Source organism: Drosophila mojavensis, unplaced genomic scaffold (genome assembly GCF_018153725.1).
Source record: "Drosophila mojavensis isolate 15081-1352.22 unplaced genomic scaffold, ASM1815372v1 contig_74, whole genome shotgun sequence".
NCBI classification, from domain to species: Eukaryota; Metazoa; Arthropoda; class Insecta; order Diptera; family Drosophilidae; genus Drosophila; species Drosophila mojavensis.
The window spans coordinates 9030660-9046874 of record NW_025318899.1 but is presented as its reverse complement, the minus strand read 5'-3'; the positions used below and the strand labels follow the sequence as shown (position 1 = coordinate 9046874).

Below are 16215 nucleotides of genomic sequence, written 5' to 3'. Positions count from 1 at the left end.
TATTTCGCAGCTATCAGATAAAGTAATAAATAAATAATTTAATATATACATCTGCTATATTAACTTATTGTTAACGATTTTCAGCTTTGATTTTTTATTTTCTTTCGTTTTTTATCCGCTGTGCCATTTAAACTCGTAATTTAGATAGTTTTTTTTTTCTTGTTTTGTTTTTAAATTATTTATGTATAACTGAAACTTAACAAATCTGACAATAAGCAAAATTACGTCACAATGTTCGTTTATTTCGATTCGTTTCGATCGTTCAAGAACTAAAGAATCATGCAGATAAGGCGAATCTTTGCCATACGAAATTACAATTCAATAAATAGCCAAAAACAAATTAAAGTTATAATAATAAATAGTTATGGAAATGTTGTAGAGCATGAGACAGCATAAATAAGTTAGAAATTAGAAGTGTGAAATGAATAGAGGTGCACATAAAACTGATTTGGTTTTCAATTCACGCCGTGCTAATGATGGTGCCATGGATACCTAGTGTGTATGCGTGTGTGTGTGTGGTGTATGTGGTGTGTCGTGTGTGTTTGTTGTGCCTTCTACTTAGTTGACATAGGCCATGCCCGCGCCCTTGCGATCGAAATGGCGCACGCGCACAAAGAGGAAGGCGGCGACTAGAGAGGCCACAGCCAGGACGAGCAACAGCATCACCAAGCCACCGACAAAGCTGGGCACAGACATGCAAATGGTCTCGGCATCGGCTGAGCGCGCCGATTGGATCACCACCGTCTCGTTGCTGGCATTGCTGTTGAGCGCAAAGTTGACATCGCCAGGTGCCACCACCTGAATGATGCGACTCGTGTTCACGTCGGTCATCTCCTGTGCGTTACGTTTGTAGATTCTTGGCTTGACCACAATCTCCATTGTGTCGCGACGCCGGCGCACGCCGCGCAGATCATCCAGACCCTCAACGGAGCGTGGACGGCCACCCAGGGAAACGAGATTGCCACCGCTCAGCTCATCCTTGCGCTTCACGGTGCTGTATTGGCCAGGCTGGCCAGGCAGTGGTGGAGGCGGCAGACCCAGTTCGTTGCTGCCCTGCTGTGGCTGCGCCTGTGGCGCCTGGGAGCTGGCTGGACCGCTGCCAGCATTGTTGCCCGCCGACTCGGCTGTGGTCACCGCTGAGGTCTGGGCTTGAGGCGAGGGCACAACGTCGGGTTGATTCTCGGAGTAGGCGCCGCTGGCATCGGCAGGATGGCGTGGATCGGGATAAGCTGCTGGAGGCAGACCACCCAAGGCAAAGTCATTGCGTTCGTAGGCCTCTGGTGGACCGTACTCCTCGGAGAGCGCATTGCCGCCGATCTGTGGCAGTCCGTACTCACCACCAGGCAGACCGGGTCCGCACTTGGGCTCGGGGCAGTTGTAGCGGCAGACCTGAATGACGCACTGGAAGTGCACGTTCATCGAGTCGGGGAACTTGAAGGCTTGGAAGTAGGCAAAGCTGACCACAGACGCGGAGGGACCAAAGTTCTTAATCTTCTGGAACTTGCTCATGATCTTGGGCCGGACAACGCAGCCATTTTGATCCACCAGCTGAATGGGAGCACGCTTGCCATCATGAGCGACACAGTTGCGCACGAGCATGTCGAACTTGTTCTCGTCATCCTTAATGGCCAGCACCATGGTCATGGTTTGTCCGATCTTCACAATGCCGGATACCTCGGAAGCCCAGGGTCCCTTGCCCACCTGAATCTGCATCCAGCACTGAAGATTATCGCCTAGGAAGTTAGCTGTGACGGCGTGCAGCATGTCCACCTGGAAGGGGCGGAAGGTGACTGCCTTCTCGTAGAAGTCGTACCAGGTGCAGCGCAGTTTGCGTGCCTGATCCCAAACCTCCTGCACATAGGGATCGTACTGAATAATGATTGTGTTCTCCACGTAGCTGCCCGATGGAGTGGGTGCACCATAGCCAGCCGCATTGTGATTCGCCGAGCTGCTCATGCCGCAGCTATTCAGGAAGATCTCAAAGGTGGCGCTCAGATGGCCCGTGCCCGGCTGCATGTGCACGCAGTGCGACTCGCTGTAGAAGCCCTTCGAGAAGATCATGCCATAGAAGGGCCGGTCGAACTCAATGTTCACGCGCATGTGTGTCTTCTCGCACTGCACCTGCAGATGCTTGATCTGCGGGCTGTCGTTGGTGCTGGCCAGCGGCCAGGCCTCGTCGGACAGATCGTTGCTGGGGCCAGCGCCAGCGGTGCTCAGGGGTCCCTGTGGTGCGCCATAGATGGGTGCAGGCGCTGGCGGTCCATAGCCAGATCTGTGTTCCAATGGCAGTGCGGCCGATTCAATATGTGATGCATCGCCATGCACGGAAAGATGCTGCGTAGGGAGAGCAGAGAAGGAAAATCAATAATATTTGCAAGCTAAATCTTGGCAAGGTAAACCTAGCTATACAGTGAAACCATTCCCAGTAAACCCATAGCTCAGACTGCTCTACTTTCTTATCGAGTCCCCATAGCGAATTTCTTTCGTTTCCAGATATTTCAGCTGAAAGGTATTTCATTGTGTTGCAAAAGATCTGAAAACTCTGTCAGCGGAAAAGCTGATGCGCATGCTTGGCTGCCCATTTTGTCATTTAATTTGCGACGCCTTATGCAATTCGAATCGAAATCCAAAATCCAAGCGACAAGCGCGTCTTTTTCGAAAGAAGCGTGCCAGAGCGTTGAAAATTGCGCCGTAGTTTATTTATTTATGTTGAAATTGAATGGCCGAGTGGAGCGAGGCACGTTTACCTAAGCCGAAAGCAGGGCCTATTGCATAAGCAAAAGCCATGACAGCCACGTTACTCCCTTACACTGTCGCCTCTCATCCTCCCTCTTCCCATGGTAACTCGATTGCGTCGCTTTCTTTTCACTGTATCTTTTTCATTCCCGTTTCACATTTGGCTCATAATTTTATAGTTTTTTTTTCTTCTTTCTTCTTCTTCTTTCTTTCTTTCTTCTGGCTATGCCCGGAAAGCGGATGTAACGCTGTGTCTGTGGCTCAGCCCAACGAAAATCGAAAGTTCAAGACGATGACGCTGTGGATTTTTTTTCTTCTCATTTTTGGATATCTTTTGTCGTCCGAGATGTCGTGAGCTGGTTTTGAAAGTGAAATGACCACGAATAACAAAGAAGCAAATGAAAACTAGATAAAAGAAGCGTCATATATCAAAATTGAGTTAAACTTGAACATCTCTTTTTATACGAAGCTGACTGCACGTAAATACATTCTAATATCGTCTCAATATGCATTTGTTTGTTGGCTGCAGTTTTTCCCCCTATTCTGTTTGAAGCGTTTCACTCGCAGCTGAAGAAATCTGGCGTTAAATGAATAATATAGCAATCTTAATGTATTAATGCGCTATAAACAAGAAAGTCAAAACTGGTACAAATCAGAGCATAACTGCAATTTCGCTGCCCCAATACAGATACAGACACGCAGCGCCAACTGCTGGCCAGTTAGTTGCAGTTGCACTTGGAGCTAGAGCTGGAGTTTTCCGTGACTCGCGATTGTATCTGCGAGATACTTGCTCTGCATAAGTCTTTCTCTCTCTCTCTATCTCTATTTCTCTCTGTTTCTTTCCATCTGCGTGTGCATGTGATTGATGCAGCTTAAATGGCTGCATAAATAAGCAATTTGCATTGATTTACATGTTCGCATATGTGTGGCTAAATACGTTTTCATATAAGTCTTCTATTTCAATGGAAAGCGCATCCAACTTGGCTTTACAAAACATAACTTCAAATCCTATGGCCATTCGTAATTTTGATAAATTAACGTTAAATCTAACATCTTAACCGCCTAACAACGTCACTGTTAAGCTAAGCTCTCTCTTATTGTCGTCATTCGTTATTTTGATTGATTGCCAATGCGCTGGCTAACATTGTTCACGCTGTAAAACGCTTAACAGCGCCGGTGTGAAGCTGCGCTCTCTCTGTTATGTTCATTCCTTATTTTGATTGATTGCCGTTTAACATATTGTCTGACTAACATATTGCTGTTAAACCTTTTACAGCGCCACTGTTATGACCCTTGGTACTTTTGATTGATTGCCGTTTAAGTTAACATTTTGCACGCTGTTAAATGGCCAGTTACGCCACTGTTGAGCTGAACTCTAATTCTCTTTCTCTCTCTCTCTCTCTATGTTATGCTCGTCATTTGTTGTTTTGATTGATAATCATTTGCCTGCTTCACATTCTTGAAAGCTATCGTTAGCAATTGTGAGCTGCCCCGCTGTTCAGCTAAGCTCTCGCTATCTCGCTCTCACTCACTAACTCGGTTTTCTATCTTGGTGCTGCTTCGAATTACATTGATCAACAGCACACAAAGTGCCGTTCAGTGCGACTGCAGCGCACTTGCTGTTTTTCTTTGCGCTTTGCCGTGCTTCATTCGTTCCTTGCCTCTGCATCCGCCTCTGCTTGCGCATTGATCTCTATTATACCGCTAGCCGTACAGCTCATCTGCGCGTTTTTCTTTTAGTTTTTGATCAACCCATCAATATGCCACACAATGGACACTCGCACTGATTTGCATTCGAATTGAATTGGATATTGATAAACGGTAGTCCGTCGCGTCGAAAGTGAGCAGATCCGCTACACAGCTTGGTTTGCATATGTATGAAAGACGCCGCACGCTCTATCGCTCTCTCGCTCTCTCACTTGCGCGCTCGCTTGCTGTCAACTTGGAAGTGGGCCACTCTAACTGTATAGCGTTTGGTGTTTCCTAATTGAATTGAAATCATATTGATTGGGCTATCGGACAGAGATCTGCTTTTTTTTCTCAACTTGTCGTTTGTAAGATTCATCTTTTTACACTTTCTTCCCGGACGGACAGCTGTTTGGCACTTACCTGTGTGTTGAATGCCAGGCACAAGACTAAGGCCAAGAGGCAACTGTGTCGCGTATAGTGTCCCATATTGATTGGTGCTATATAAATCCGCTGACTATATAGCCTGCAAGTATGTATATATCTCTGTGTGCCGAATCTCTGATAGACAGTTAAGATCAAAACTGTTTGTTTTGAATCTTTGCTGCTGCTGCTGCTGCTGAAGCTGCGGCTGCTATTCGTCTCTTCGCGTTCTTCACTGCTTTCTTCTCGGGTTTGTTGATCTTTTGGTGTCTCTTTCTGTAAGTAGCAGAATAGAAAGGGGAACAAGGGTAAACAATGCAGCCAAACAGTTCAACTTTAGCATGAGCTAAATGGAATAGCGACTCTGTTAACAGTCACAGTCGGTCTGTGCATTTAACATTAACATTCTCAGAATATCTGCACAGCATATTATACAGGGTGTTGCATATTCTCGATGACCTTGTCTTATTTTTACTTTTAGTGATCATTCATAACATAAAAAACAATATATTCACATTTTAAAATATTTTAATAAATATCGAATTTAATTTATTTGATTTATTTATATTATTCATCGAATATTATCCATTTCATCCATAGTAAATATCCAAACTAAGCACCAAGTTTTTGTTTTAAAATATTTTTGATATATGAACTGCTTTAATTAAATATTAAATTAAATAACTTTTTAAATATATTTCTCTTGTTTATTTAGAGATTAGAGCCACAACAAGCCATAATTAATGACAGTCGCTTAATGGCTTAATGCTCATAACTTGAACAGCACTTAAATGACACTTTATATATATAATAAAAGCACACAGATATACACACTCACACTGGCACACTCACACACTCACGCGATCATTTAGTGCCGCCGAAACTGCATTTTATGTAAAGCAAATGAAAACTCGCGGGCAACAAACAGGAACCACTTTCTATTTTCACTATAACAGTACAACGAGGAGCTGCAGCAGCAGCAGCAACAACAACAAAAACAACGACAACGAGCCTCGCCGCCAACGCAGTTGCAAGTTTTCTTCACAGTGGTTGGCCCCACTTGATGGGCCCCATTAATTTGTATTTGTTTTTGTATTTGATTTTGTATTTGAATTCGTATTTAATTTTGTATTTGTGTGCTTTTATTCCATGTTGCTTACTTTACAGTTTGGCCTAGCATAGCATTAACATTGTGTTAACATTCGCTAAACATTTCACGTGCCGCGCTCTTGCTTCGAATTCGAATTCGACTTCGGCTTTGGAATTGAACTTGAGAGTTGAAGACGTTGCCGCTGCGCCTGCGTCTGCGTCTGCTTGCCGATTGAGACTGAGCGACGGAGCTCAGCGCCGACTGACAATCGCATCTGAGGCGCAGCTTTCACACAGCTCCAACTGAAGCTGGCTGACTGCTGCCTGCTGCCGAGCCGAGCTCAGGTTGCCGCGCCGGCTGCCGCTCGATGCTCGGAGCGTGGCAGAGTGAGGGGCGGAGTATAAAAATATATATGAAAAAAAAAAAGTAAGCGGCGGCTGCGGCGTCTGCGTCGCATTTCACTTGACTGAGTGTTGAATGTGAATGTTGTAGCGGGCAGTTTTACTTTTACAGATGGCAACAACAACTACAGCAGCAGCAGCCCATCATATTGCACCGTGTTCAAGAGGCAGAGCAAGAGCACACCCCATGTAAATGGAGTTTTAACAAGCCTTGGCCATAAATCGACGCGCCAGCTAAAAATAAAAACCGGCTTGTCAGTCACTCAGTCAGCCAGCCAGTCAGCCAGTCAGCCAGTTAGCCAGTTAGCCAGTCGGCAAGCTACCATTGAGCAAGTGTACTATTAACCCACTGAGACAGTAACGGACGCTGCGTCGCTGCTTTGCTGTCGGCAGCGCTGTCAACGCCGCTTGACCCTAGCCAAACAAACGCCGAGTTAGCTCGTTACGCAATGCTCCCAAAAGAACTTCAATGAATGGGGCTGACCACAATGTGTGTGTGTGCGTGTGTGTGTGGGCAGCTCAGTTTAACGGTGCTTTGTACTGCTGCTACTGCTTCACTTTCTTCCTATTCGACTATTTTCACCTGAGCAAAAAAACAAAAAAAATTAGCTGTCTCCCCATTTGCATACGAAAGACTTAAGACACAAATTTGGCAATTAACAAGCAGCGAAATTTTTGGCTTTTTCTTCATCTCTATTTTTCTTTGTGGTTTTTGCTAATTGCTGCTCCAGCGTAGCTACCACAAAATGATTCGTTATCAAATCAACGCATCGCTAAATTAGACAAGCTATTGAGATATGTATATCTATGTATGTCTAGATAGTAGGCCGCATATTAGATACACTGACTCAGTTGTTAGTTTAGACTAGCTCTGCAACTAAATATCACTACGAATAATATCAGCATTTCTATATAAATATTTAGTACTATATCAACTATTTAGTAAGCATACATATATATATATATATCTTATCTTTATAATAGCTGCATTTTTATATGCATAGTTAGTCAAGAATCTATCTATGCTGGGCTTATAGTCAATGTACTCCTCCAGGGTTAGTGTATAAGAATGCCTTCTAGGCAGCTCTCGTGGCTGATTGGCATTTGGATGATGAGCCACGCTCAGCTTAAGTGAACATTGTTATTGTTGTCATTGTCATTGTTGTTGCTGTTGCTGTTGTTGTTTATAGTAATGTGTAACTGCTGCTGATGCTGATGACTGACTTGGCTTGTTATTTGTTGCTGTTGCTGTTGTTGTTGCTGTGGCTGTTTGGCATAAGGCAAGTGAAAGTTGACGTTTGCCATGCGCAACTCCCAGCGAGCTTTCGTCTGGCATCTCTTTTTCATATAAGGGCATTGCTGCTGCTGCTGTTGTTGCTGCTACTGCCTTTTGTTTTCTTTTTTAATTAACACACTCAAATTACTGCTTACAGGCATTTCTACATATCGTTATCGTTATCGCACGCGTTATCGCCGCCTCTACACAAAAAGCAAACAAACAAAAGAAATGCTTTTTCGGTCTTCCTGTCTAATTAGCTTAGCGGCAGCTTCAACTGCAGCTGCCAAGTCTTTTGTTACTGGCAAACATTAAATAATGTGAAAAGTGCCAGCAGCTAGTGAAAATGCAATGAAAAGTTGTTGCTCTTGTTGCTTGCTGCTTGCTGCTTGTGGGTTGTTTGTTTGCTTTAGCAGAGGGAGCTCTGCTTGGCGTCCGTCTATTGATTGAAATGACAATTGTAGCTGTCTCCTTGACTGGTCGTTGTCGTCGTTGGCTAGAAACTAGGTGAACCACTGCACTGTGGCACAAACACACACACAGTCTATTTGTTCTAATTCTTGATAATTTACCTGGTGTGCTCAGATGACCAACAATTTGGGCTAGATGAGCCGGATATTGAGCAGCATCTGACTTTTGTTGCCATCGATGACACACGAATTGCAGCAATCAATGCCAACTGGCATGTCATGCAGCAAGACTTGGGCATTATCTCCACAGATATCGATCTCTATATATATCTATAATTATCATTTAGTTTATTGCATGCCAGCGCATTCCATCGCTGTCAATTAGCCAAGCCATAAAATGCATTTGATGTAACATAAAGCTAATTTCTTTGCGGCTTTTGATGAGTTTTTGGCAGCTAGCAGCAGCAGCAGCAACGTCAGCTGCTTGGCTATTTCCATTAAATTAATTGAACGCTTTCACAAATTCCCACTGCCGCACACTTTTTGGCAAGACAAATGTCCAGCATCCGAATTGGGAGGGGGAGGCGGGGAGTTTACGGCAGCAGCTATAGATTTTTGTTTAATTGAGCACGCCTGAAGCTGACAAATTTTTGCTGAGCGTAGCCCAGCCCAGCTAAGCAGAGTTGAAGCCCAAATGCAGACAATGGGCACGGGTTTTGCTTAAAACACACAACAACAACAAAAACAGAACTCAAAATTGAGTTTTTTTTTTCTTCTTTTTTTTGTTCGTTTGTCAATTTTTATGTGTTGGAATGTTTTTGTTTACCAATTCGATTGCTGCTTTGGCTTTTGCTTGCTAAGTAAAAGTTTCACTGCCAAGCAGATGCTGCGAGCTCACTGTGTGCGTGTGTGTGTGTGTGTCTCTCTCTCTCTCTGCTGCTTCTTTAATATAACGGCAACGAACACACGCACACATGCGCATTTGTGGTTGTGGTTGTGGCTCTAAATGATCGATATTATTTGCCATTGTGGCATAGAAATTGTAGCCCCCCATGCGTAATTAAGCACTAACATATGTCTCTATCGAGCCAGCTGTACGTGTATGTATATGTGTACATACATACATGTACATATATCTATATCGAGCTGGGATGCTGTGAAAGTGAAATTGTTAACGCCAAAGAAAAGCAAACAACAAAACAAATGTTAACCACCAAGGTTTTACACATGCTTGTTGTTGCTCTTGCTGTTGCTGTTGTTGTTGCTCTTGTTGTTGTTGTTGTTGTTGTTGTTGTTTCTTTGGCTGGCTAGTGAAGGGGCAATTTACGTTTCATTTCATTTGGTTTGGTATGTGCCAGCCACTCGGCTCACTTTAGCTCTTCAGTTTCTTTATAGCTATTAAGTAACGATTGTTTCCCCATCTCAGATAGTTTTGTCAAAGGGCAATTGTTCGTGACGCTGGAACTGGGCCGAGTGCCCGAATGCGCGAATGCCCGAGTGAGCTGCGCGCATGCCAGCATAATTGTTAAAGATCTTTATAAAACAAAAGTAGTAAACTTTATGGCCATCAAAATTGCTAACAAAAAATAATTAAGCAGCCAATAAAACGATTTATGTAACACAAAATATAAAAAAATGCTATCAATAACTTTTTCTGCTAAAAAAAAAACGAATGACTTAGGCAACAAACTTGGCTGCAATTTCACAAATGCCCGCAGCCAAGCGACTTAGCATTATGTAAAATAGAGCAGACAATTAGTTTTCTATGCTCCAGTTTCATGTTGTTGCTGTTGTTGTTGTCGCGACAGTTTGGCGACAATTAAAAAGTGATAAGGCGCCCGCAGTCTTGCAGTCAACTCTCCGCCTAGACATGCACGCCTGTGCCGCAAATGAAAGTAAATTGTTGCATGCCACCGGCGCTTGCCTACCTGCCTGCTACCTGCTGCCTGCCTGCCAGGCATTCCATCCATTCACTCAGTTTTGCCAGCGCTTTGCGTGAAATTTTTCGCATATGCGTAGACAACAAAAGCAACAAGATAACGCATTTCACGCAAAATATAGGGAAAGTGAAAAGCGCGCTTGAATATATGCATAGGATTCTGATATGCAGCCGCATGGTAAATGGAGCGACAAATGGGCTACAATTTGACAATTACACATACATATATGTGTAGATATACATATGCATGGTGTGTGCCTGCGCACACATATGAGATCTATTAGATCAGTGCTGTCAGCTTTTGGTGTCCAATTAGATTTCTCCTCGTTTGTCTGATTGAAGATAGCCTCCACTGTCAGCAACGACAATGGCTGAAGCTGCAGCTCAAGAGGAGGCAGAGGGAGAGATAGAGGAGTGGGAAGAGGAAGAGGCAGCCACTAAACATGCCAAATGAGTTGAACAAAGTGCCGTTAGTCAGGATCCGGCGATAAGCAGCCATTGGCCATTGGCCATTGGCCATTGGAGTGCACCCCAGCAGAAACGAGACACAATTAACATAATTTACAACTTCCCTCCCTCCCATTCCATGCCATGCCATGCCATGCTATTCCATTCATTTACTTTCCATTTCGTTTAACGGTAAACCGTACGAACGGAGCGCATTTCGCGAAGGCAAGCCAAGAGCAAAGGCCCGTTCAGCGGACATGGACATGGACATGCATTTGGCGACTTGGTCACTTGGAACTTGGCAAATGTGCTGAAAACCAGTTTCATTGGCTTCCCTGCCTTCCCCTCTCCCCCTACTCACCCGATCCGACTGCAGTTGCTGCTGCTGCTGCTGTCGTTGCAATGAAAGTAAAAACTCAAGGGCTTGCACTTTCCGGCTGCAGTTCGCAGTGAAAGAGCCGAAAGTCAGGCATAAAAGAGAGTCGCCAACAAAGAAAACGAAGGAGGGAGATGAGCGAGAGAAAGAGATGGAAAATCTAGCTGGCATATCCTCGAAGTGGCTTCGCAACGCATCGTTAGCTGCGGCTGCAGCTTGCACTGCAACGTCGACTGCGACTGCGACTGCGACTGGGGGCCGGTTGCATTTTGCTCTGAAATAATTAGTGACCCAATTTCGAGCTGCCGACGTCGGCATCGGCGTCGGTGTGTTCCGCTTGCCTGCCCCGGCCAGCCACAAGACGCATGCAATTTGCTTGGCTTGACTTGGGTTGCAGTTGTTGTTGTTGTTATTGCTGCTGTTGCTGGTGTTGGCGTAGTTTGTGGCATGCATGCAAAGAAAGTGGTTTTCATTTCTTTACAATTGCTGTCAGCGGGCTGCCTCACTTGCCACAGTTGCAGCGAGGGGCACTCATGCACTTCACTCCCGCTGCCGCTGCTGCTGCTGCTGCCGCTGCCTCAGCCCATTTGAATAGCATTCAAATCAAATGAAAATTTGATTATGCTTAATCAAAGCGCCAATTGAATTGAAAGCCGAAGTTCAAATGAGTTTTTGTGGTGTTAAAGATTTCGATTTCGATTTGGATTTCGATTGAATGTGAGAGTGTGGCAAGGAGTTGCTTTAGTTTAGCTGCTAATCATAGACTACTTAGTCTGCTTAGTCTAATCGCAGTTGTAGACGAGTTTCTAACTGCTTTACGGCACTCGCATTTAGAGAGGAGAAAATCCCAGACTCCGCTCAAAAATAGCTGCGTAATTGTTGCTGTTATTGTTGTTGTTGTGGGTAAGACATGCCTGCGCATTCTAAACATTTGCTTTTAACGTCAATGGAGGCTCATAAAGCCGCCATGTTGCTGCAGCTGCAGCGCGGCAACAACAACAACAGCAATTGTTGCCAAAGTCTGAGCAATGAAAGTTTTTTGTTGTTGTTCACGCTGACTTGGAAAAACTGCGTGAAAATTGTACAGGCGGCAAAAACAATTGCCGTTAATTTAAAATTGTCGCCAAGGCAAGCAGCAGCAGGCAGCAGCAGCAGGCAGCAGCAGCAACTGCAGTCAGTAAACCAGTAATTATATCGTTGCAAGTGGCGCAGCTTCTTTCACCTGCGTGTGCATGTACGTGTGTGTGTGTGTGTCTGTGGAATCAATTAAAAGTATTGCCAGTGCTATGTTTGGGCAAATGACAAGTGCCAGCAGCAGCAGCCGCAGCAGCAGCAGCACGTCTCGCTGACGTTCCACGCTGCGTATGCGCAACCCACTTGGCAGGCGGCTAGGCAGGCAGGTAAGTGCAAGCACAATACAAGCACGCGTGCCTGACTGCTGCAGCAACAGTTGCAGCTACGAAAGTATCTACGAATTGCTAACGTCTGTGTGTATGTGTGTGCGTGTCTGTGTCTGTGTGCAAAGCGAAATTGTTTTCATGTGCGCCAAAGTGGAGCAGTTTTTGAACAAAGCAATTCGCTAGCTTAATCAAACACACACACACACACACACTTGGACACATGTGTGGAAAACTGCAGAGCTATTGCAATTGTAGCTCTAGCATAAGCCACCAACAACTAGCTGCAACAGCAGCAGCAGCAGCGCCAAATGAGAAGCGGCACAAGTCAATTTCAGACTTTCATTCGCGCGAAACGCGATGAAAATTTCACCAGCAAACGCGACGAGAACTTTTCGCAGCCAGTTCCCGTGCCAGTTCCAGTTCCAATTCCAGTTCCAGTTCCAGTGTCAGTTCGAGTTCCATTAAAGAAACGCGTCTGCTCTGGCCTAAGCGGGTGGCTGCCAAATTGCCTAGATTTATGCAAATTCAACTAATGAACAAAAAAAGAGTCTGAAATGCCGCTGCTTCACGGCTCAGCAGCGACTCTAAAACTGTAATTGTGTGTGTGCGAGTGTCTCATTGTGTGTGTGTGTGTGTGTGTGTGTGGCAAGTACGGCTCTTTTGTTATTAATAATTTCCGCGTATTGCACGCCAAGGCAACTCGACGAAAGTTTTATCGTCTGCTTTCTTTTGCTCTCTCAATAATAGGCAAATCTACACACACACACACACACACGCACATACACACATATGTAGCTGTGACTAACGAAAAAAAAAAAACACTTTGCTTTTCTTTCCCAAATGTTGCAACGCTTTTGTGCGCAAATGGAGCTGCGGTTTTATTATTATTTTTATTTTTATTATAATTATTTTTTATAGAGAAGCTCGTTTGCCAACTTGACTCGGATGCGTTGCACACATAGAACTTGTTGCAAGGCAGCAAGTATTTGCGGCACCTATCGAAAGTAGCTGTAAATTGCGTTTGCAACGATTCGAAATCGGTTTACTTTAGCAGAGATAACAACGGAGCAGCAAAACTGAAAAAAAAAAAACTTAATTTTCATAATTAGCTGGGACTGTGGACCGTAGAGCGTCAAGAAATTGCAAAAATAATAGAAGAGTACATTTGAGACAGTTAAGGGATACTGCATTGGGAAATAGTAGATAAGAGAATTATTCCTCTAGCCTTTATAATGATGATGCTAATCCTTAATTAATAATGATGTTTGTCATTTCTCTATTAATTCCATCATCATCTCTAATTACTTTTTACAGCTGTGGCTTGGCTATTTATGGATCTTGGAGATTTGTTACAATCTATATAATATCTATCTATATACATATATACTTCGATTTTCTTATATATACATATAGCATACATTGTTAGATCCAAAACAATTATTATAAGAATTCTTTATTTTCTTTCGTTTATTTAATTATAATTATAATTATTTAATTATAAATAATGTCATTCAAGACTTTCTCAAAGCTCTGCGCTTCATTTTAAAGTCTTTTGCGAATTTATAATTTATTTATGGCAGTTTCAAGTCTATAAATAAACTTCTTTATATCATTTCGCCAATTAGACGAAATTCTTTGCTCTGTCGTTTGTCTTACCTTCAATTAGTGTTAATCCCTAGCGGTATTTTGTATATGTAATCCCTTTTAGCGAACCGGTTACTTGCGCGTGACAGAGATAGAGAGATGGGAGAGAGACAGAGATAGTGAATGGCACTGCGGCTGCCGTCGAGCGTTGATCACGTTTGCCTTTGGCTATATGGCTGGAGTCTGGGCCAGCTTCCACAACTGTATTCAATATCTGTTCAGATTTCGCACAAAATATATATCAGGAGCAAATCGAGTTGCTCGTCTGTTTTTTATTTTCTTTTTTTTTCTGATAACACTTGCAATGTATTCGCACACAGAGAGTAAGAAAGAGAGATCGAGAGTCGATAACGCGAGCGCGGCTCGAACGCGAATGTAGCTCAAGTGGAGTGAGTGTTCAGGACGAGGTGAGTGATCGGTACTCGATATATCGGTATCGGTATCGGTATCGGTATCGATATAGGTATGCACTGCAGCAGCGTCGCACCTCTGGCTCAGAGACACTGACTCGTCGCACACAACGTTGAAATGAAAATGCGGCTGGGCCGTATCGCTAACCAAGATTTTATATCGCGTGAAAGTTTTGACCCCTTTCTGTTTTGCAGCTCGCTAGCTCGCTCGGCAGCCGCTTCGCTCCAGCGCAGTCGCTGCCGACGCCAAGAGCGCTGAGAGCCGAGAGCGCCTGAGAGCGAAAGAGCGCGCGAGCAGTGCGAATGTGGGAGAGTGTTTCTCTAGTCAAATGCAAAATATGCCGTTGTCAGTCATTCGGCTTTTCGGCGCCCCGACCAAAGCCGACTGCGAGCCTCGTGTGCCGCATGTCCCTCGTGCCCCTCGTGTGGAACTGCGAACCCGTTATAGCTACTTTTCATTTCAGTCCGCTTTCTGCAAGCTTTTGTTTTTGGCAGCTTCGTCTTCGCTGCCGTCGTCGGCGTCGACGTCGTCGTCGTCGTCATGTCAAGGTAACGGATGACGTCGAGTGCGTCGCCACGATTGCCTAATTCCCATTGTTATTCATAAAGGGATGCGGCTGATTCATTTGCCATTTGTCCAAGTCTTTTGCTTGTTATTCTGGCCAATGCATTGGAAAATTAAATTATGGCCACGTTATGCAATCACTAATGATATAATGCGCCCAACTAACTTCAGCTAACTGTTTGTGGCGACAGTTTTCGGGCTTTTTAATGGGCTGAGTAAATCATCATTAGGCGTTGACCTTTGTTGCAGCCTAGCGGAAATAATTAAATGACTTCATTTGTTGTCAATTATCGAATGCATTGTTTTATCTGGGAGACATAGGGAGAAAATTGGACTAGACGGGCATGGGCAACTTTTCAGACTCATTAAGTCTAGGTCTTGAACTAGTAATTATCAAACTGAGATTTAGATAATAAATAGTTACGTAAATCCCATACTCCAGACTGAATCCTTTAATCAATTCATATCCAATTCTAAGCAAGCCCGAATCGAATATGAGTTCATTAAAGGATTCCACTCAGCTGATAATTAAGATATATATTCATCACTTCTTCTTCTTCTCCTTCGAGTCAGTTCCATAGCATAGCCCGTTATCTATCCATTGTCATTCACATTAGGGCTTAGACAAAAACACATCATAAATAAGTAAACAAAGTGACTGCGAAAGCAAGTTTGTTGCCAGAGTCTTTTGTTTAAGCCATGCATTTTTAGTATGCAAGAAATTATTTAATTAAATTGTAAAAGTGGTCGAAATATATAATAAAAATGCAAATTGATCCAATTTCTATGAAACATTGAAAGTTTGTGAACAGCTAGCTATTCGGGTTATTGATTGTAGCCAAGTGTGATAAATTATCAACAATTGGAATCGGATATTGTTATGAAGCTAAACGGATGCTACATCTCTTGTATATTTAATATATTTATTGGAATGTTACACAGCAACAACAACAACAACAACGACAGCCAAATTACCAACGCAATCTTACACAATCTTTAAATGTTGCTAAAAATTCGTTAAGCACTCGAAATATTTCGAAAATCAGCTCAATTTCGAATGATGAAATTGCAGAAATTACCAAAAACGGAACGGAAACAAAATGTGCCACAAATTTGGCGAAATATACATAAATGCTGAAGACATACACACACATATATATATATATGTATATATATGTTTATCTCTTTGGCTGGTTAAAAATAACTTTTATAGATTGTGCTTTGGACTTTCATTTATGCGTGGCTCGCTTGCGGATTTGCTGTGAGCCAATTCAAGCGCCTTTCCTGGCCTGGCCGGGCCGTGGCTGCCCAAGCGATGACAACATTTGAGAAGGCAAAGCCACAGAAGAAACCATGGGACACACCCGGCTAATCGAAAGAAATCGAAAGTTCCGGCTTGGTTACCATTTCAT

At 43.7% G+C, this 16215-nt stretch overlaps 1 protein-coding gene across 2 annotated transcripts; it reads right to left on the bottom strand.

The window, feature by feature from the left end:
* Nucleotides 1-182: 182 nt before the first annotated feature.
* On the bottom strand, nucleotides 183-14357 carry LOC6581888. 2 transcript variants are annotated; one of them, XM_002007566.4, is made up of 3 exons: nucleotides 13841-14357; nucleotides 4846-5121; nucleotides 183-2334 (listed from the first exon to the last, which is right to left on the bottom strand). In XM_002007566.4, exons 2-3 carry the CDS (start codon nucleotides 4909-4911, stop codon nucleotides 559-561), a joined length of 1842 nt encoding a protein of 613 aa, XP_002007602.1. In that variant the 5' UTR covers nucleotides 4912-5121; nucleotides 13841-14357; the 3' UTR covers nucleotides 183-558. The 2 variants fall into 2 exon arrangements, with proteins under 2 accessions (XP_002007602.1, XP_043865965.1); XM_044010030.1 differs by lacking the exon at nucleotides 13841-14357 and adding an exon at nucleotides 6006-6168.
* Nucleotides 14358-16215: the final 1858 nt, after the last annotated feature.